The sequence below is a fragment of the Myxine glutinosa genome, chromosome 2 (genome assembly GCF_964187855.1).
Source record: "Myxine glutinosa chromosome 2, kmMyxGlut1.1, whole genome shotgun sequence".
Taxonomy (NCBI): domain Eukaryota; kingdom Metazoa; phylum Chordata; class Myxini; order Myxiniformes; family Myxinidae; genus Myxine; species Myxine glutinosa.
This window is the reverse complement of record NC_136262.1, coordinates 77,857,853-77,880,216: the sequence shown is the minus strand read 5'-3', so window position 1 is coordinate 77,880,216 and position 22,364 is coordinate 77,857,853. Positions and strand designations below refer to the sequence as shown.

The following is a 22,364-nucleotide window of genomic DNA, read 5'->3' as shown; positions in this document are numbered from 1 at the left end:
CAGGAGATATACTCATTCCAGAAACGTTATTCCTTAGTAACACGAGAAGTGATTCCATTACAAGGGTGAACAGTAAGCCGGAGACAGGGCAACCTTGCCTTACCCCCCTTTGAACCTGTATGGGAGAACAAAGCTCATTGTTCACCTTAACTAAACTGAATATATTGTTGTACAATAAAGCAATATAAGTTCTGAAATTATCTCCAAATCCACAGGCTTCAAGCACATGATTCAAAAAGACATGATCGATGCTATCAAAAGCCTTTTTTAAATCAAGAAAAATTATACCAAAGTCATTCTGCACACAGTTGCCATCTATGAGATCTCTAATGAAAAATATGTTATCATACATAGATCTACCTGGAATACAATAACTCTGATCAGGGTGAACCAAATCGCAAATTACCCTTTTAGCTCGATTCGCCAGAACTTTTGAAAGGATTTTATAATCAGTGCATAGTAGAGAAACAGGTCTCCAATTCTTCATTTGTCGCAAATCACCAGCCTTTGGAAGAAGGGACATCACCGCTCTTCTCAAACTTAAAGGCAATTCTCCATGAGTCAGTGATGATTCAAGAACATGCATCAGTTCTGGACCTAATAGTTCCCAAAATTCCACATAAAATTCAGCCGGCAGACCATCGATTCCAGGGGCTCTTCCCGAGTCCATTCCAGCCAGGGCTTGCGTTAACTCCTTGAGCGTAATTGGCGAGTCCATATCCAGCCGCTGGGACTCGGTTAACGAGGATAGGTGAGAGGTTAAAAGTCTCATTGTTTCATCACAAACTACCTGTTTTGAAAACAGTTTGGAAAAGAAATCTTGAACACATAACCGTCTGTCTCTGGGATTTACAACGACAGCTCCGCCAGGATTAATTACAGAAAAAATGTTCTTGGGTGCTTTACTGACAGAGTCCAGACGAAAAAAAGCTTTACTACGGGTATCTAAAACCTTTAAGTTCTTAACCCTTAGTCTGAGCAACAACCCTGCTGCTTTCTCCTGGATTAACTCTCTCAGCTGAGTCTTCTTTTCTAGTAATAACTGGAAGTTTCTTGCATTATTATTTTTAGCAAGTTTACCTTCGAGCTGTACAATGTCAGCTTCCAAACAAGTCATTGTTATATTCTTAACATTTGTAATGTTTGCTCTAAACTGTTGACAAAACACCCGAATCTGGGCTTTCGTATTGTCCCACCAAAGATTAACTGAAGAAAAAGAGGGCTTTCTTTGGATTTGATTAGCCCAGAAAACTTGGAAGGCTTCTTTAAATAGACCATCTTCTAGAAGACTGGTATTAAATTTCCAGTATGCACTTTTATTTATTGACTGAGGAAAAAGAAACCCCATGGTTACTAAATGATGGTCTGAGAATATTGACGGAAAATAATCGGGAGAGACTATAGCGTTTCTAAAAGGTGAGTTTATATACCATCGGTCGAGTCTCGCAAAGGACACTCTTCCTCTGGTGATGCGGCTCCAGGTGAACTGAGGTTCATTGGGGAAAAGTACCCTCCATACATCTGGCAAACCCACCCGAGAAAGGAAAAGGGATAAATCAATACATGATTCGGGATGAGGTTCTGCCGAGTTCCTGTCCATTACAGGTTCAAAGGTACAGTTGAAATCACCCCCGATACACACACATTGATTTAGATCAACTGTCTGCAGGTGATTAATCACAGACGCAAAGAAAGCTTTCCGTTCTGTGCTCTCACTTGGTGCGTACACATTGAATAATGTGAAATGGAAATTATTAACCTCCAGTTCAAGAGAGCTGAATCGGCCTTTAATGATCTCCTGGAAGAGGATTGACTCAGGTACTAGCCCTGGTCGAAGTACGAAAGCAACACCTGCCGAAAGGGAAGACAGGTTGCTAAAAAAGCACTGTCCCCCAAAAACGCGACACCAATCATATTCTACGTTTTGGGTGATGTGCGTTTCCTGCAGTAAAAGCACATCGACATTTTTGCGCCGAAACAAACTTTGCACTTGAGCTTGGCGGTTTGGGTTTGCACCTCCACCGTTAATGTTCAAGGTGCCAAAGGTAATTTGCTTCATTCCTTATCAAAAGGTTTGATTGGGTGTTGCGAAATCTCAAGACTGGCTTTTGTAATAAATTTCCTGAGTCGGTGAAATTGTGACCTTGTTAGTGGAAATTCTTTGCCCTTTCTTGTTATTTCCTTTGCTGATTGAATGAATGAACCTAAATCAGGAAATGTATCCCTGATAACTACATTTCGCTGTCTGTAGGTTTCATTCAGAAAGGAGAGTACGAGTTGAGGAGATATCATTGGCTGACTCAATTGAGACTGAGACAACTCGGGCACCTCGTCATCCTCATCAGATTCCGACAAGTCTGACAAGGTCCCTCCAGGATCGAGGATGTCGGCCTCCGTGGTCACTATGGGAATTGTCAGTATCTCTGGGGATTCGCTGGAGAGCTCCACTGTGCAATCCACGATGCCATGGTGATATTTCTGCTCGTCAGAAGTTGAAGCCTCGGTTTCATCCTCTTGTGGAGCACAATCTACCGAATCGATGAGTGACTCGGTAACACAGTTTTGAATCTGCATCGGTGGAGCAGCACTGTGGAGGGATGAGTCAGTCACTGTCTGCTCGTTCACAGTGACTGATGTCAATGATCGTAATGGTTCGTTCGAGGGTTTATCAACGTATTCAGCGTTGCAACTTATTTCACCCATATAGCAATTTGCGTCCACAGAGTTTGTACACAAACTTTCAGACATATTATCCTCAATTGCAGCACCCGATTCACCATCCTTTTTTTCAAACCCGATGGAAGCATGAGGAACACATTGAGGTGTGTGTTCAGCTACACTGGCCTTCTCCAATACCACCTTTTTTGGATTACTGGTAGAAAAATTATCAACCGACGCCCTTCGTTTTTTAGAACCAATAATAGGGTCCTCCTCCATTCCTTCACTACATGAGGGAATCACAGCAAAGGTTGTGCGAGTTGGGGTCGCTTCGGTTTCTGTGACAGGAAGTGAAGTGCGATCGTTTTCTAGACTCGGGATATGCGCATCGATGCTGCTATTGTTCGTCTCACTGCAGGAGGGAACAGCAGGAACCGGTAAACTCACAGGATTAACTCCAGTCGGTTTAATAGGAACACGAGTATTATCATTTTTACAATCGGTGTATGCGTGGCCATTTTCCCCACACTTTGAACACGAAACCTTGGGACAAAAACGTTTAACGTGACCAAAGGCTCCACAGTGAAAACACGTTAGTGAGGCTGACGAGGCGTACATTTGATACTCCCGATCGTCGGATTTTACTTTAAATGAAATATTTAACCCTGTATCATCACCACGATCGGGAAGTACCATGTAAACTTGGCGACGGAAACTCATAACGTGTTTTATCCTCTCGTCTCGGCTCTTCAGAGGGATCATGGACATTCTCGACACAGCTGTTCCATAACGAGAAAGGACTGACATTAGTTTGTCGTTTGATATAAATGGTGGTACGTTTGATACAACGATTTTCATCGCTGGAGTATCCATGGGGGACGCTAACATAAAAACACCACCTTCTGTGGTTAAACCTGCACTCACGACGTCGTGAACAAAGTTTTCTTCGGACAGGAAAATAACAACTTTTTGATTCATTCGTGAGGCAGCTCGGACATGCTCGCACCCGATTATTTTCCCCACTGCGAGTACCACATCCTCAGTGAGGACTCCTTCTGGTGGAACACACACAAATGCATGCTTCCTCGTTAGGCTATCGAACGCCTCTAACCGAGAGCGTGCATTCGCCATACCAGCGAATTCAACACCCCCCACTTGTCCGAACCGGACAAGAAGGTATCAAACCTAAATAATCGAACTAAAGTAAGTAATAAACGTGCATTATAAGCACAAAAATGGCTTACAAAATGCCGTCGAAGCCAGTAGGCCGCACCCAAAATGGGCCCGCTCTCAATCCTCTCTCTTTCGCAGACAAAGGTGTAGAACGGATGAAAACAAAATGCCAAAGTACACAGGATAGGAAGGAGAGGGGGGGCTGGGGAGGAGGAAAACTCACAAATAACTCACTACACCACAGAGCAGTTGCTCACAGCCGCCATGACGCCACGCCCACCACAAACGAGAGAGAGAGAGAGAGAGAGAGAGAGAGAGACGGAGAGAGAGAGACGGAGAGAGGGAGACGGAGAGAGAGAGACGGAGAGAGAGAGACGGAGAGAGAGAGACGGAGAGAGAGAGACGGAGAGAGAGAGACGGAGAGAGAGAGAGACGGAGAGAGAGAGATGGAGAGAGAGAGACGGAGAGAGAGAGGGGGAGAGAGACGGGGAGAGAGACGGGTTTGGGACATTTGGAAGCAAATACATAATTGAGGCATTAGGCCTGCTCACGAGTGGTGTTGGCTGTGGTGTGATGGAGGGGCAGCATACAACAGAGAAAGACTTAACAAGGCACCACCAGGTTTTCGAGGAGAGAGACAAGTTTAAAAGTTCAATCTTGAGATTGGACAGATGTTTTCTGGCTCTCCTGAGAGTACAAACACACTTGTTGTGGGCGTTGTGGAATGATCTGAGTGGTCTTCGGTCAGATTTGAATGCAAGTTGTTTCAAGGCAACTGCCTCACCACAGGAGTCAGTGTACCAAGGGTGGGAGATGGGTAAGATAACTGAAGACGAGATGGGCTCCATCTGTGCATAAGAGAGAGCAGGTTTCTGTGGAAGAAATCCCAGGCTGAATTAATATCAGTGGCAGTAGATATGTGATACAGTCCTGACGTGTGATGGCTGCTCGCAGTCCCTCGCAGTTTACCTGAGTAAACTGCCAGACTCGCTGGCACTGAGGCTGTTCTCTGAGAATGGCCAGAGAGATGTTTGACCTTCACAAGAACATGATCAGATGAGCCAATTGGGGCAGAGGAAGAGCAATAGATACATTGGCAGGGAAGTTGGTCATCACTAATTCCAGGAGAGAGGATTTACCATTGACAGAAATTCAGGTTGGAAAGTTTACAGATCGAGTCATTCCCATGGAGACACAGGAGTCCTTTGCTGAAGTGCCATGGCTGGTGAAAGGTACAACACCATGTGTGGGATGAGTGGTTAAAGGTTGGTCCATGTTGGCTGAGAGAGATGTAGATGGAGTCGTCACTGTTGACGGGACAGTAAAACACACAGACCGGAGGCGGGAGCGGAGGGGAAGTGGCAGCCAGAGGTATTCCTGGGGTTTGGGAGGTGTAAGAACAGTACAAGGAGAGTGAGAAATGGAGTTTTTTAATACAGTGTAACTCCGCTGCCAGGATGGGGTTCAGTTTGATCAAACTGGAGGAGACAATAGCCAGAGAGAGAGACTAACGAGTCAGTGTTGTCGTGTGGGAGGAAGGATTCTGTTAATCAGATGATGTCCAGTTTATTGGCAGCAAGCTGGAGTGAGAGATCTCTTCACCATTGAGAGAGCAGGTGAAAAGTGATATATAACATGATATTAAAAAAGTTATGGATGGGTTATGACTAAATTTGGTGGACGAGATGGTTGGGTGACGAGAACAAGCCGATTAGATTTTGGTTCAGGTCCGAATCCAGATCTGGCCTATCACTGGGATACAAAACAAACTGTTCAACCTGGCTGAGGTGTGCGCTCTCTGGTGCACCCTTCTAGTTTTTCATGTTAAGAGTCAAAAGTTTTATTCAGTGAAAATTCAGTTTGGGGATATTGAAAAGAAGAAGGGATGGGGAATTATGGAGGAACTGAGCACGGGAGATAGAGTTTGGGTTTTTTCTGATGTTGTTTGTATTTTTTTTGGAGTAAAGATGGGAAACGGATTTTACTGATAGATCAGAAGTAACAATACCAGGGACAAAAGGAGACATGTGGGATTAAAAATCGGGGACAGAAGCACAACCCGACTATCACCAGTAGGCCTGGAATTTACCATTGGACACAAAACCAATTAATCAACACAACAAGATACGGTTTGGGACAGGAAATGTGATGAAAACCACGACCAGCAAGTCAACGGTTAAAATAAAACAGTAAAACACGACGGATTAGATCTGGGAACTTAGATTAACTGGAGAGAGCAACTGCTGATGAGGATGTCCACGTGTGACAAAACCCTGACCCGGAAGTACTCTTCTAACATATAGCATATATTAATGTCATGGAAGAAATCGAACATCCACGTTGCAGATGGAACAGCCAGCCACACCGTCTCCCTTGAGAGATTATGTGCTCCACGATACAGTGGCAGTTACTGGCATTGTACCATAGAGCGGGGTTTTTGGGGATACGATTCCTCGCAGAAACACAAAGTTCATCAAGGCTCAATCCCTCGTGGAATGACTGAGGTTCTAAGACTCTCACCTGGTATTCCTGAGGTTCTAAGACTCTCACCTGGTATTCCTGAGGTTCTAAGACTCTCACCTGGTATTCCTGAGGTTCTAAGACTCTCACCTGGTATTCCTGAGGTTCTAAGACTCTCACCTGGTATTCCTGAGGTTCTAAGACTCTCACCTGGTATTCCTGAGGTTCTAAGACTCTCACCTGGTATTCCTGAGGTTCTAAGACTCTCACCTGGTATTCCTGGGGTTCCCACAGAGCCTGGCCAACCCCTCGGGCCTGGAATGATAGCATGACTGCGGCCACAGCAACCACAGGGAGACATATGTCCAGGAACATCCAAGGTTTCCTGTTATTGAGTGGGGATGGAGACGGGTGAGGGGGGATGGTGGAAGACGAGGTTTGGGTTTGGGGGTTGGGAAGACAAGTGCCTGTCATAACAGCACAAATTATCATTTTTAGCCGAAACAAAGTAATAAAAAGCAGCGAGAGACAGAATTCAGTTCTTCAATTGGTCAACTGGCGGCATATTTATATAATTAATTAACCAAGGGGCGGCTGTGCCGCTGATGCAATGCCTCGTCACATGGGTGGAGAAAATGTAAATTTTTGTAAAGGGAGCCGGAGATAACTCGCCAACTCGCATCTAAAGACAGCGTGTACCATCTAAGATCTTTAACATCTATCATGAGGCTGGTGAACGGATCCTCGGTGTATTCACCTCCATTTGACAGATGGCACAATCATCGATACAGGGCTCTGCTTCCAAGGATACAGTTTATAATCAGGTTGGGAAGACGAACCCAGGTGAGACAGCTCAAATAATGCGAGTGTGCTACCTCTTAACCATTGTCTGAAAGGATAGATTAATGAGAAAATGTCCCAAGCATCATAAGCAAAAAGCAGTATCATTCATGAAAATGGACTCAAAACATTGAAGGTACAACAAGATAATTGTGTGTGTTTGTGTTTGGTTCAGGGATGCACTGGAGATGATGATGGGTATGGTTGACCAGGAGGTGATGCTGTGCATTGTGGAGGACTTTAACGTACGTGTGTGAGAATCAGAGCTGGGGGTAGTGGAATGTGTTGGTAAATTTGGTTGGGGAAGGAGGAATAGGAGGCCGAGATCAGGTGGAGCTGGTGGCAAGGAATGGGATGGCCATAGCTGATTCGTTCTTTCATAAGCGGGACAGGAGTGACAAAATTACTTATAGGAGTGGGCAGCACAGAACAGAGCTGGATTTGTTGGTCATGAGGAAGCAACAGTTGTGGAGGGTTAAGGATCGTAAGGCAAGGCAGTGGTGGGAGAGCATGTCACCACCCAGCAAAGGCCTGTGGTGTTTTGTTGTTTGAATGCAAAAAAGGAGGGAAGTTAAGAGCAGGGGTCAGCGTAAGATAAGGTGGGGAAGTGCACGGCCAACATTTCCGTAGAGTACAAGGACAGGATGAGGGCTGGGTTTGAGGAACGTTGTGAAAACAACACAGGGTTGGAGGAGGAATGGAAAAGGTACGGAGAGGCTTGTAGAAATATTGCGTGGAAGGACATCATGAAAGGGTGTATGGGGTAAGGATAGAAACCAGGTATGATGGACGGATGAGTAGAGAGGGTAGTTGGTAAAAGGAGGAGGTTTGGAAAAGGACAGAGAATATCAAGGATGGAGAGAGGCAGCGGGATGCAGGATTGCAAGTGTAGTGCCGGGTACGACCACCGAGTGAGGCCTCTGTGGGCGGCGCCAAATGAAGCCGTTGTGGGCGGGGCCGAATGAGGCCTGTGTTGCCATTGCCTGGAATAAAGATGGTGCTTGATGCTCTCTGCGTTTCGCATCTTTATAACAAAGACATTAGAGCAAGGCAACAAGGAGAGTGGTGGATAACATGGGGGAAATGATATTGGAGGATAAGAAGAAGTTGGAAGAAGAAGTTGGAAGTTCCAAGAAGTTGGAAGAGGATGTGTAAAACAAGTTGGAAGAGGATGTGTAAAACAAGTTGGAAGAGGATGTGTAAAACAAGTTGGAAGAGGATGTGTACAACAAGTTGGAAGAGGATGTGTACAACAAGTTGGAAGAGGATGTGTACAACAAGTTGGAAGAGGATGTGTACAACAAGTTGGAAGAGGATGTGTACAACAAGTTGGAAGAGGATGTGTACAACAAGTTGGAAGAGGATGTGTACAACAAGTTGGAAGAGGTTGTGCACAACAAGTTGGAAGAGGATGTGCATAACAAGTTGGAAGAGGATGTGTACAACAAGTTGTAAGAGGATGTGTACAACAAGAAGAAGATGAACTATAAATTGGCTCGTGACAGGGATGAGAATAGTATGTGTTATGGAAGTACAGCTCATACATATGCTAATGTGGGACTGATGACGCGTTCCTGTGACATATGTATAATAAAGTAGTTCCATCATGGCTGATCACTGGTGTCTCGATCATTCCCGGGCTTTCGGCTACTGTTACATGGTGGCAGTGGTGTTACTCAGCGATTGTTAAATCGGTCGAATTGTAGTAAGTCTGCAGTTATCGTTTTGGAGATCGTTCTGGGCCATGGCGAGGTTTAACCACCGGAAAACGTCGACTTTTCAAAGCCTGCTGGATAGCCCTGCTGGAAACGGCGGTTTGATCGATACTCCAAAGCGACGAAGCTGACCGGAGAAACGGGGGAGGTCCAAGTGAGTACCCTTATTTATGCGATGGGTCCGGAGGCAGAAGAAGTCGTGAGCACCTTTACCTATACTCCTGCTGTTGATGGCGACCATCCTGGTGAAAATGAGAATGACTTACAGACGGTGTTGAGGAAATTTGATGCCTATTTCATTCCCAAACGTAACGCGATTCATTAAAGAGCTGTTTTCCAGTCAATAACACAGCAAGCGGATGAGTCTGTGGAAAAATTTGTGCGGCGCCTTTACACTGGTGCTGAGTACTGTGGTATCCATGGTAAAAATGAGTAAAATCCGGGATCTACTCGTGTTGGGACTGGCTGACAAGAAACTCACCTTGGAATTACAACTGAAGGCAGATCTCAATCTGAAAATGGCAATTCAGATGGCAAGAGAACGAGAACTCGTTATAGATCAGATGGGTCTTAAAGAGGAGCACTCAACCGCTGTGGAAGAGGTGAGCAGACAAAAGGAAAAATCACACAAAACGTTTCAACCTCGTCCCATGACCAAATGTACTGGCTGAGGAGGTTTTGCACATAAGGATAGTCAGACGTGTCCAGCTGCCAAGGGAAAGTGCTACAGGTGCATGAAAATGGGGCACTACAGAAAGTGTTGTCGTGTAAGGGTAGTTGATGTTGTGATTGGTCATGAGGAAGATACCATGTTTCTGGGAGGTGAGTGTTCCGGGTTCCCGAGATCATCCGTGGTGTGTGACGGTTGACTTGAACAACTGTTCGGTGTGTTTTAAAATAGACACTGGGGCAGGTGTAAATATTCTCAATAAAAGGATGTTTGACAAACTTGCTCCAAAACCCAAATTGGAACCTGCGAAAGTAGCACTTCGAGGTGTCAGTGGGGAAATCCAATGTGATCCCTTGATGTGGTCAAGAACTGTACCAATAATTTGCTGAGTGGACCAACAGCAAGTGCCATGGGACTGGTTTTGTACAGGGGTGAGGTACATGCTAGCATTTTTGCAGACATGGGTTGTCTGCGGTGCAGCCCAGTAAAAATTCAGCTTCAAGACAATGCTGCACCTTCCAGTGTCTCTACACCTAGGCCTGTGTCGGCTCCTCTATTGCCCAAGATAGAGGCTGAGCTTAAACGAATGGAAAGCAAGGGTGTCATCCATCGAGTGATGGAGCCAACTCCGTGGTGCTCCCCCATGGTTCCGGTTCTCAAGAAGAGTGGTGACATCCGAATTTGTGTTGACCTGAAACACCTGAACAAAACAGTTCGCTGTGCAAAGTTTCAAATGCCTACAATGGAGGAGATACTTCCCAAACTGGCTGGTGCTTCTGTTTTTTCAAAACTAGATGCTTCGAGTGGGTTTTGGTCAGTCCCACTCCATCCTGATTCGTGCAACGACACGACGTTCATCACTCCCTTTGGCAGGTATGCCTTTGATAAGTTACCTTTTGGCATCACATCGGCGCCGGAAATCTTTCAACAGAAGATGACGCAATTGCTGGAGGGTCACAATGGAGTCGTGCCATATGTTGATGATACGCTGGTCTTTGGAAGGACTCTCAAAGAACATGATGTAAATCTTGATCGAGTGCTCGAAACTCTCAAGAAATCTGGTCTCAAACTGAACCAGAAAAAGTGTGAATTTCGGAAGAACCAAGTTGAATTTCTGGGTCACATGATCGACCACCAGATGTCAGAGCTTCATGAGCTAAAGTTCAGGTGATTGTGGATATGCACACACCTGAAAACAAAACAGAGCTACGCAGGGTCCTGGGTAGGAATAATCATCTAGGCCGTTATGTCATTAACCTATCGTCAGTAATTAAGCTGCTCAACGATCTACTTCGAGACGAGATCTACTGTTATCCTCTTCAAGGGTCCTAGCATTCTTTGATACAAATAAGGAGACAATCGTGAGTGCGGATGCTGGCAGCTATGGCATTGGAGCTGTCTGACTACAAAAGCAGTCTAATGGGAAGTTGAGACCTGTCTGTTTTGCATCACGCACACTAAGTCCTGCAGAAACCAGGTATGAACAGATCGAAAAAGAATGCCTTGCTTCGGTTTGGGCCTGCGAAAATTTTTATCAATACCTTTGGGGGCTACAGACCATTAGGTTGGTCACTGACCACAAGCCTTTAGTGCCATTACTCAACAACAAGGACCTGGATCAACTGCCTTTGAGATGCCAACGCCTCCTCCTGCATCTCATGCGGTTTAATGTGGCAGGAGAACACGTGCCAGGCAAGTCCATGGTTGTTGCCGAGGCATTGTCCCGTAGTTCACTCCCAGCATGCCTCACCCCGTAGTTCACATGCCTCAGACCGCGAGTTGTCAGAAGAAGTGGAGGCATACATTCATGGAGTCGAGGCAGGTTTTCCAGCATCCAAGGGAAAGTTAGATGTCATCAGAGATGCGTCCAGGCTGGATCATGTTTTGCAACATGTGAGTGATGACACCATCCATGGTTGGCCTCAGTACATGGATGACCAACCGGATATACTCGATCCGTACTGGGAAAACATACAAGGCTTTCACCACATACGAGGCTTTCATCCGCAGCTCAATGGAATACTGCTCTCCCCTCTGGGCTGGTGCGCCTGCCCCTCACACCTAGCTCGTCTTCACGCTGTTGAAACCAAAGCATTCAGAATCATTGGAATCTCCCGCGATGAAGCCAACTCCAAGGGCCTCTCACTCACTCACTGCAGGCAGGTTGGTGGTCTTTCCGTCTTCTACTGACTCCTCTCTGGCCTTGCCCCCCCCCAGCTCTCTCTGGGCTCTGTCCCGCAAATATTCCTACAGGTCGCACAAGATCTGCCTGCAACCCTCTTATGGTTAAACGGCCAAAATCAAGACTCTCTGCTCACCTTCACTCCTTCATTCCTCTTTTCTCCCGCCTCTGGAACAAACTCCCTCACTCTCTTCAATCCCACTCCACCCTCCAGGTGTTTAAAACAGCTGTTCACCACCATCTCTTATCTTCCCCCATCCAAAACCTTGATATTTTCTACCCCCGCTAATTTCACCCCAATTCCACTTTTTTGAAATACCAATCTCTGTCCTGGAAGTCCTTGGTGGCCTTGTGTTTTATACTTCTCCCACCCCCCCCCGCCCTTCCCACGCCTCCTCCCCCCAAACCCTCTCCCTCCCACACATCTCCCTGCTCTCTTTGTGTGCTTCCCCTTCTCTCCCCATCTTGTCTTCCGCTCCCTCTTTTTATATATTTTGTTTGTCTGGTAGATTTGTTTGTGAAGTAGTCCTGACGGCATCAGCCACGGGTCCTAAAATCATGTTCTTCCGCTCTTTCACTCCCTCTTTCTGTTCTCTTCACCCTCTCTTTTGCTCCAGGTCATCTGCCATCTGCTTGGAAATCAGCCAACATCACCGCTTTGCACAAAAAAGGTGCAAAAACAGATCCTAGCAACTACAGACCAATCAGCCTTCTCCCAATTATCAGCAAAGTCATGGAATCCATCATTGCTTCAGATATGAAATCTTTCCTCTGCTCCAATGGCTTGATCTCTGACCATCAATTTGGTTTCAGACCTGGTCACTCTACTCTGGACATGCTGCTTCTGCTTTCTCAACAATGGATGGAGGTCCTAAACGCCAAACAGGAAATTAGAGCTGTCTCCCTTGACATTTCACGTGCCTTCGATACGGTCTGGCACCCCGCTCTGCTCACCAAACTCTCCTCCTTTGGTATCCATGGAAATCTCCACGCATGGCTGGCGGACTTCCTCTCTGGTCGTAGTCAACGTGTGGCCCTGAATGGGTTTCTCTCATCTCCTCTTCCTGTTCAGGCTGGAGTTCCCCAAGGCAGTGTTCTGGGCCCTGTGCTTTTTCTGGTCTTCATCAATGATCTCTCTGACTCTCTTGAAAATCCTCTATCTCTTTGCTGACGACTCCACTCTCTGTCGCTCCATTTCTCATCCCTCAGATCGGCAGTCTGCAGCCTCCTCACTCTCTGCAGACCTGGACAAAATCACAGACTGGGCAAACAAATGGAACATGTCTTTCAATCCTGACAAATCTCACACTCTTACGATGTCTCTCCGAAAAGACCGACTGGACAACCCTCCCATCCACTTTCTGAATAATCCTCTCCAAGAAGTTCTGTCACTCAATCTTTTGGGTCTCACTATCTGCCATGATCTTTCCTGGGAAAACCACATTTCAAATCTGGCCTCCAAAGCCAGTCGCCGACTGGGCATCCTCCGTCGTGCGAAGTCCTTCCTTGGCACACCTGAGCTCCTCACCACTTACAAGGCTTTCATCCGCAGCTCTATGGAATACTGCTCTCCCCTCTGGTCTGGTGCTCCTGCCTCACACCTAGCTCGTCTTCACGCTGTTGAAACCAAAGCGTTCAGAATCATTGGAATCTCCCGTGATGAAGCTAACTCCAAGGGCCTTTCACTCACTCACCGGAGGCAGGTTGGTGGTCTTTCCGTCTTCTACCGACTTCTCTATGGCCTTGCCCCCCCCCCCCCCCCCCCAGCTCTCTCTGGGCTCTGTCCTCCAAATATTCCTACAGGTCGCACAAGATCTGCATGCAACCCTCTTATGGTTAAACTGCCAAAATCAAGACTTTCTGCTCACCTTCACTCCTTCATCCCTCTTTTCTCCCACCTCTGGAACAAACTCCCTCACTCTCTTCAATCCCACTCCACCCTCCAGGTCTTTAAAACAGCTGTTCACCACCATCTCTTATCTTCCCCCAATCCAAAACCTTGATCTTTTCTACCCCCGCTAATTTCGGTCCCCTTGTGTTTTATACCTCTCCCCCCCCCCCCCCTTCCCATGCCTCCTCCCCCCAAGCCCTCTCCCTCCCACACTTCTCCCTGCTCTCAAATGTTGTGTTTGTGTGCTTCCCCTTCTCTCCCCATCTTGTCTTCCGCTCCCTCTTTTTATATATTTTGTTTGTCTGGTTGATTTGTTTGTGAAATAAATGTTAGCTCTTTCACGAGCCTCGATTCAGTATACAAAAAAGAAAAAAAAAAGCTCTTTCACGAGCCTCGATTCAGTATACAAAAAAAAAAAAGAAAAAAAAAAGCTCTTTCACGAGCCTCGATTCAGTATACAAAAAGAAAAAAAAGAAGAAAAAAAAAGCTCTTTCACGAGCCACGATTCAGTATACAAAAAAAAAAAAAAAAAATCGTGGGCATTTGTCCATCTACGAAGGACTGTTATTGTATGACTCTCGTCATACCGATCAACATGAAGGCGGAGATGTTGAAAATAATTATTGATGATGGACATCAGGGAGTGACGAAGTTAATCCCTACTCTCCTTCAGTCTCGTCCATGGGAACGGAGAGCGGCCGATATCCTTGAGTTTGACAAGAAACACTACCTGGTCGTGGTGGATTACTACTCCAGATTCAACGAGCTCATATACTTACCGTCTCTCACAAGTGAAATGCTCATTCATAAGATGAAGTCAACCTTTGCTCGTTGGGGCATTCCTGATACTCTCATCTCAGACAATGGAAGCCAATTCACGTCCAAGGAGTTTGCAAAATTTGCTGGAAAATATGGCTTTGAACATGTGACCGCAAGCACAAGGTATCCACAGGCCAACGGATGTGCTGAAAAAGCTGTACACATTGCAAAAATGATCCTGCACCAACCTGATCCATATCTATGGATCCTGCACCAACCTGATCCATATCTATGGCTGATGTCTTACCGTAATACTCCTATTGAGCCGACAGATTTTAGCCCTGCACAGGTGATGCTGGGTCGGAGGTTGAAGACAACTTTTAATTGGGTGACCCAACTTGTTTGTGTGTGTGGTATACACACACACAATGTTGAAGAAAGATAACCATGATCAATTCCACACCCTGTTTATTTTTCGTGATTGTTCCTCCAAGGGTGCGAGAGGTTGAAGAAACAAAAATGTCCTCTTTAAAGAATTATAAAACGTTTGATGTGATCGTTCGACCCTTTTGGATCTCCGTAGATAAAGGTATGCATTATATCGATTTTAAGAAATTGCCCTTTGCAGCAAAGTTTTTTTTTGTTTTTTTTATCGTACCTGTGTCCGAAGGAAGTGGTTCAGTTTTGCATTTTTTATATGAAATAGGCAAAACCTAGAAACGAACGAAACCCTTCAGAATGACCCTTTAGACCCCTTAGAATTACCCTTCAGAACCCATCAGAATTACCCATTATAACTCTTTAGAATTAGCTTTTAGAACCCTTCAGAATTACCCTTTAAAACTCATTACAATTACCTTTTAGAACCCTTCAGAATTACCCTTTAAAACTCATTAGAATTACCCTTTAAAACTCATTAGAATTACCCTTTAAAACTCATTAGAATTACCCTTTTAAAAAACTCATTCGAATTACCCTTTAAAACTCATACGAATTACCCTTTAAAACTCATTAGAATTACCCTTTAAAAAAACTCATACGAATTACCCTTTAAAACTCATACGAATTACCCTTTAAAACTCATTAGAATTACCCTTTAAAACTCATTCGAATTACCCGTTAAAACTCATTAGAATTACCCTTTTAAAAAACTCATACGAATTACCCTTTAAAACTCATACGAATTACCCTTTAAAACTCATTAGAATTACCCTTTAAAAAAACTCATTAGAATTACCCTTTAAAACTCATACGAATTACCCTTTAAAACTCATCAGAATTACCCTTTAAAACTCATTAGAATTACCCTTTAAAAAAACTCATTCGAATTACCCTTTAAAACTCATTAGAATGACCTTTTAGAACCCTTCAGAATTACCCTTTAAAACTTATTCGAATTGCCCTTTAAAACTCATTAGAATTACCCTTTAAAACTCATTAGAATTACCCTTTAAAACTCATTCGAATTACCCTTTAAAACTCATTAGAATTACCCCTAAAAAAACTCATTCGAATTACCCTTTAAATCTCATTAGAATTACCCTTTAAAACTCATTCGAATTACCCTTTAAAAAAACTCATTCGAATTACCCTTTAAAACTCATTAGAATTACCCTTTAAAACTCATTCGAATTACCCTTTAAAACTCATTCGAATTACCCGTTAAAACTCATTCGAATTACCCTTTAAAACTCATTGGAATTGCCCTTTAAAACTCATTCGAATTATCCTTTAAAACTCATTAGAATTACCCTTTAAAACTCATTAGAATTACCCTTTAAAACTCATTAGAATTACCCTTTAAAACTCATTCGAATTACCCTTTAAAACTCATTAGAATTACCCTTTAAAAAACTCATTCGAATTACCCTTTAAATCTCATTAGAATTACCCTTTAAAACTCATTAGAATTACCCTTTAAAAAAACTCATTCGAATTACCCTTTAAAACTCATTCGAATTACCCTTTAAAACTCATTAGAATTACCTTTTAGAACCCTTCAGAATTACCCTTTAAAACTCATTCGAATTGCCCTTTAAAACTCATTAGAATTACCCTTTAAAACTCATTAGAATTACCCTTTAAAACTCATTCGAATTACCCTTTAAAACTCATTAGAATTACCCCTAAAAAAACTCATTCGAATTACCCTTTAAATTTCATTAGAATTACCCTTTAAAACTCATTCGAATTACCCTTTTAAAAAACTCATTCGAATTTCCCTTTAAAACTCATTAGAATTACCCTTTAAAACTCATTCGAATTACCCTTTAAAACTCATTCGAATTACCCTTTAAAACTCATTCGAATTACCCTTTAAAACTCATTGGAATTGCCCTTTAAACCTCATTCGAATTACCCTTTAAAACTCATTAGAATTACCCTTTAAAACTCATTAGAATTACCCTTTATAAAACTCATTCGAATTACCCTTTAAATCTCATTAGAATTACCCTTTAAAACTCATTAGAATTACCCTTTAAAACTCATTAGAATTACCCTTTAAAAAAACTCATTCGAATTACCCTTTAAAACTCATTAGAATTACCCTTAAAAAAACTCATTCGAATTACCCTTTAAATCTCATTAGAATTACCCTTTAAAACTCATTAGAATTACCCTTTAAAACTCATTAGAATTACCCTTTAAAAAAACTCATTCGAATTACCCTTTAAAACTCATTCGAATTACCCTTTAAAACTCATTAGAATTACCTTTTAGAACCCTTCAGAATTACCCTTTAAAACTCATTCGAATTGCCCTTTAAAACTCATTAGAATTACCCTTTAAAACTCATTAGAATTACCCTTTAAAACTCATTAGAATTACCCTTTAAAACTCATTCGAATTACCCTTTAAAACTCATTAGAATTACCCCTAAAAAAACTCATTCGAATTACCCTTTAAAACTCATTAGAATTACCCTTTAAAAAAACTCATTCGAATTACCCTTTAAAACTCATTAGAATTACCCTTAAAAAAACTCATTCGAATTACCCTTTAAATCTCATTAGAATTACCCTTTAAAACTCATTAGAATTACCCTTTAAAACTCATTAGAATTACCCTTTAAAACTCATTCGAATTACCCTTTAAAACTCATTAGAATTACCTTTTAGAACCCTTCAGAATTACCCTTTAAAACTCATTCGAATTGCCCTTTAAAACTCATTAGAATTACCCTTTAAAACTCATTAGAATTACCCTTTAAAACTCATTAGAATTACCCTTTAAAACTCATTCGAATTACCCTTTAAAACTCATTAGAATTACCCCTAAAAAAACTCTTTCGAATTACCCTTTAAATCTCATTAGAATTACCCTTTAAAACTCATTCGAATTACCCTTTAAAACTCATTAGAATTACCCTTTAAAACTCATTCGAATTACCCTTTAAAACTCATTCGAATTACCCTTTAAAACTCATTCGAATTACCCTTTAAAACTCATTGGAATTGCCCTTTAAAACTCATTCGAATTACCCTTTAAAACTCATTAGAATTACCCTTTAAAACTCATTAGAATTACACTTTAAAACTCATTAGAATTACCCTTTAAAACTCATTCGAATTACCCTTTAAAACTCATTAGAATTACCCTTAAAAAAACTCATTCGAATTACCCTTTAAATCTCATTAGAATTACCCTTTAAAAAAACTCATTAGAATTACCCTTTAAAAAAACTCATTCGAATTACCCTTTAAAACTCATTAGAATTACCCTTTAAATCTCATTAGAATTACCCTTTAAAACTCATTAGAATTACCCTTTAAAACTCATTAGAATTACCCTTTAAAAAAACTCATTCGAATTACCCTTTAAAACTCATTCGAATTACCCTTTAAAACTCATTAGAATTACCTTTTAGAACCCTTCAGAATTACCCTTTAAACCCCATTCGAATTACCCTTTAAAACTCATTAGAATTACCTTTTAGAACCCTTCAGAATTACCCTTTAAAACTCATTAGAATTACCCTTTAAAACTCATTAGAATTACCCTTTAAAACTCATTAGAATTACCCTTTAAAACTCATTAGAATTACCCTTTAAAACTCATTAGAATTACCCTTTAAAAAAACTCATTCGAATTACCCTTTAAATCTCATTAGAATTACCCTTTAAAACTCATTAGAATTACCCTTTAAAACTCATTAGAATTACCCTTTAAAACTCATTAGAATTACCCTTTAAAACTCATTAGAATTACCCTTTAAAACTCATTAGAATTACCCTTTAAAAAAACTCATTCGAATTACCCTTTAAAACTCATTCGAATTACCCTTTAAAACTCATTAGAATTACCTTTTAGAACCCTTCAGAATTACCCTTTAAACCCCATTCGAATTACCCTTTAAAACTCATTAGAATTACCTTTTAGAACCCTTCAGAATTACCCTTTAAAACTCATTCGAATTACCCTTTAAAACTCATTAGAATTACCCTTTAAAACTCATTAGAATTACCCTTTAAAACTCATTAGAATTACCCTTTAAAACTCATTAGAATTACCCTTTAAAAAAACTCATTCGAATTACCCTTTAAATCTCATTAGAATTACCCTTTAAAACTCATTAGAATTACCCTTTAAAACTCATTAGAATTACCCTTTAAAACTCATTAGAATTACCCTTTAAAACTCATTAGAATTACCCTTTAAAACTCATTAGAATTACCTTTTAGAACCCTTCAGAATTACCCTTTAGAACCCATTAGAATCCATCAGAATCACCCTTTAAAAAACTCATTAGAATTAACTTTTAAAACTCATTAGAATTACCTTGTAGAACCCTTCAGCATTACCCTTTAGAACCCATTAGAACCCATCAGAATTAGCCATTAGAACCCTTTAGAACCCATCAGAATTACCCATTATAACTCTTTATAACTCTTCATAATTACCCATTATAACACTTCAGAATTACCCTTTAGAACACATCAGAATTACCCATTATAACTCTTTAGAACCCTGCACAATTACCCTTTAGAACCCATCAGAATTACCCATTATAACTCTTTAGAACTCTTGAGAATTACCCTTTAGAACCCATCAGAATTACTCTTTAGAACACATCAGAATTACCCATTATAACTCTTTAGAACCCATCAGAATTACCCATTATAACTCTTTAGAACCCTTGAGAATTACCCATTATAACTCTTTAGAATTACCCTTTAGAACCCATCAGAATTACCCATTATAACTCTTTAGAACCCTGCACAATTACCCTTTAGAACCCATCAGAATTACCCATTCTAACTCTTTAGAATTACCCTTTAGAACACATTAGAATTACCAATTATAACCCATCAGAACCCATCAGAATTACCCTTTAGAATTAGCCTTTAGAACCCATTAGAATTACCTTTTACAACCCTTTAGAACTCTTCAGAATTACCCTTTAGAACCCTTTACAACTAAACAGTGGTTAGAAGGTTCTTTTTGTTCATTTTTGACGGACGGACGGACAGAGGCAAATATTGAAGCGGCTTCACCACTTAAAAACAACAACTTTAAATCTTTAATTCGTACTCAACCTTCCTCAAGGTATGAAATTGCTTCGTTCGACTCCGCACCGGTAAATGCTTACTTTGTTTTCAATATGAATCGTTTATCATGACAAATATTCCAATAAATGCAGTTATAAAGCTGGAATATTAAGGAACATCCATGCAGCATTTTCCTCCCTTCAAAATGTAAAATTAACAATTTCACCAAAATCAAGGTGTGCAATTGGCCCTGAGCACCTTGCTGTGCTATTTTCACATTGTTGTGTTGCTTTCATCACAAGGCCTGCAATTTCATTTCAATGACAATAAAATTACAGTGTGAATCACACAATAAAATCGTACTTTGCATTTGAATGGATTGACTTGTAATTCCAGACATTTAAGATGGTTTGCTAAATTATTCAACAACTGTAACACATTTAACAAGTACACCTTGTGCATTTTTAGCAAAAAGAAAACAATTAATTACAACGAATTATTTACATTTGCATTACTTGCGATTACTCAAATGATAAAATTGAATTATTTAATAATGTGCTTTTTAGGTTTGTGAAAAACCTTTGTATTTGCATTTCGTGTTGTCTCGTGTGGGTTGGAATCCCAAATAAGCTACAAACTGTCAGGGAGGTGCTTCACAGGCAGGGTGATGCATCGACGAGTACGCCATACATTGGAAGCACATTATGCTGGCAGTCTCGTCCGGTAGCGTTTTCGACTCAAGTCTTTCATGAATCAGTTGCCCAGGCCTGTCGTTCGACTAAGGTGATCTGGACGGGAGCTTGTAATTTGTTCAGGGTGCTGGCAATAACTCGCCTGCTCTTGACGAAAGATACCGAGGGATCTTTAGCATGCACCACCAACTAGTGCTGGCCGACTGATGGTCCGGCTTAACGTCCATCCTTCGGGAAGGGGCACACATTGATGCCTTGTTCTCCATGACAAACACTAGCGTAACAATGCATAGTTGGGTCGGGACTCCAACCCAGGATAGATTAGAGTGCTCACACCTCGATAGGCAACACTGCTCGTCCAGACTCCACATACCACAATACCGAGTTATCACGATATCTGCTTATTTGGTACCTGACCTGCCTCACCTCAAGGTGCTGTGCGAAGGACCAGGAAAGGATGAGAAACATCAGGAAAGTTGCGCCGCTTCTCCACATGTTATGAATTTGCGAGCTCTGCTGCACACCCAAAGTGGAACGTATTTCACACACTTGTGGGGGGGAAAAAAAGGATTTTACTGGTGTGCGAAACCCGTTTTATATGCCCGACGAAGCTGACCATGTGGAGCAGGGATCATGTTTTCATTACATGGTATTTAGTCAAATGCCAGGCACCTGGCAAGTTCTGCGCACAATCTCCCGTTTGTCCACTGTGGGCAAAAACCCTTTCCCGTTGGAGTTTGAATTACCGAATTCACCAAGCGGAGACACGATCAGCTGTTCGTCGTTTTTCATCCCACCATAATAATATTTCCAGCCAAAAACAAATTCTTGGCCATTTCTTTCTTATGAATATATCATCCTCAAGTCACTCGAGACCATGACTTCCTATGAAGGACAAAAGCTTCTCCAAAGACGACGCCATAAGTTACTAAAGCTGAAAATAAATCAAAATCGTCACCTGCAAACACAATGGCATGTCACCTGTTTAAAGAAAAGTTTTACATCAAGCTGCAGGGAATCAAACAAAGTTTTAACCCAAACTCAATTTAACATAACTATTTTGTTACTGCCAATGAAGCAGCTGAAGACACCACCTCTTGACATGCACAGATAAATGTTAAATTTGGTTTGCATAACATGAGACATGTGTTTCATTCAAAAATGCCGGATGCATTATTCGATGCGCATATTATCTCTCGGTTGCATGGTATGAGAGAGAGGACGTGCCACGGCAAAGTTGGCGACGCCTGGCACTCCCATCTCACCCGGGCAGACTCGGGGGACACAGCTGGATGACACAGTCTTACCTTAATTAGGCTAAAAAGAGTCAACCAATCCAACAAATCTGGGCCACATCAGCCATCCTTAACCTATCACATAAAATTAATACAGGTTGTCCAAAACTCATATTACTAAGAGAATACAAACAGTGGTTGAGGCCTTGTATAACTCGTGTTACGTTTGTGAGGGGGAAGGCAATGGAATAACCTAGGCCAGGTAGAATTGTATAAGGTTAGTTTGCTCCATATGTCGTGCAGCCACCTTGATGTACATAATTCAGGCCGGATGTCGTGTAAGGTCATATATTTGTCCCCATGGCGAGGGGTGGGGCTATCTTAATTAGTTAGGGTATAAGAATAATTCCCTGTATGTAATTGCGTCTGTGACCTTTTCCTTTGTTCCTTATGACACTGCACTACACACACACTACCCGCCAAGCAATCGGCACGTATTAAAGACACTAAATAAAAGTAACCAGAACCAGGACATTCAAATACTGCTGGCGCCGCCAGCCGCCACATCGCAGCACCAAGCAGGCAGGGCTGTGAGGCCCC

The 22,364-nt window shown here is 42.0% G+C and overlaps 1 protein-coding gene across 1 annotated transcript in view; it reads right to left on the bottom strand.

Moving 5' to 3' along the window:
- C1QTNF3 (C1q and TNF related 3) overlaps positions 1-21,261 on the bottom strand; it is a 30,510-nt gene extending 9,249 nt beyond the window's left edge. The window contains exons 1-2 of the mRNA XM_078772790.1: positions 20,956-21,261; positions 6,562-6,676 (exon numbers count right to left, since the gene is read on the bottom strand). Of these exons, the coding sequence (XP_078628916.1) occupies positions 6,562-6,676; positions 20,956-21,024 (184 nt within the window). The 5' untranslated portion in view covers positions 21,025-21,261. The remainder of the gene's footprint in view (positions 1-6,561; positions 6,677-20,955) is intronic.
- Between the last annotated feature and the right edge of the window lie 1,103 nt (positions 21,262-22,364).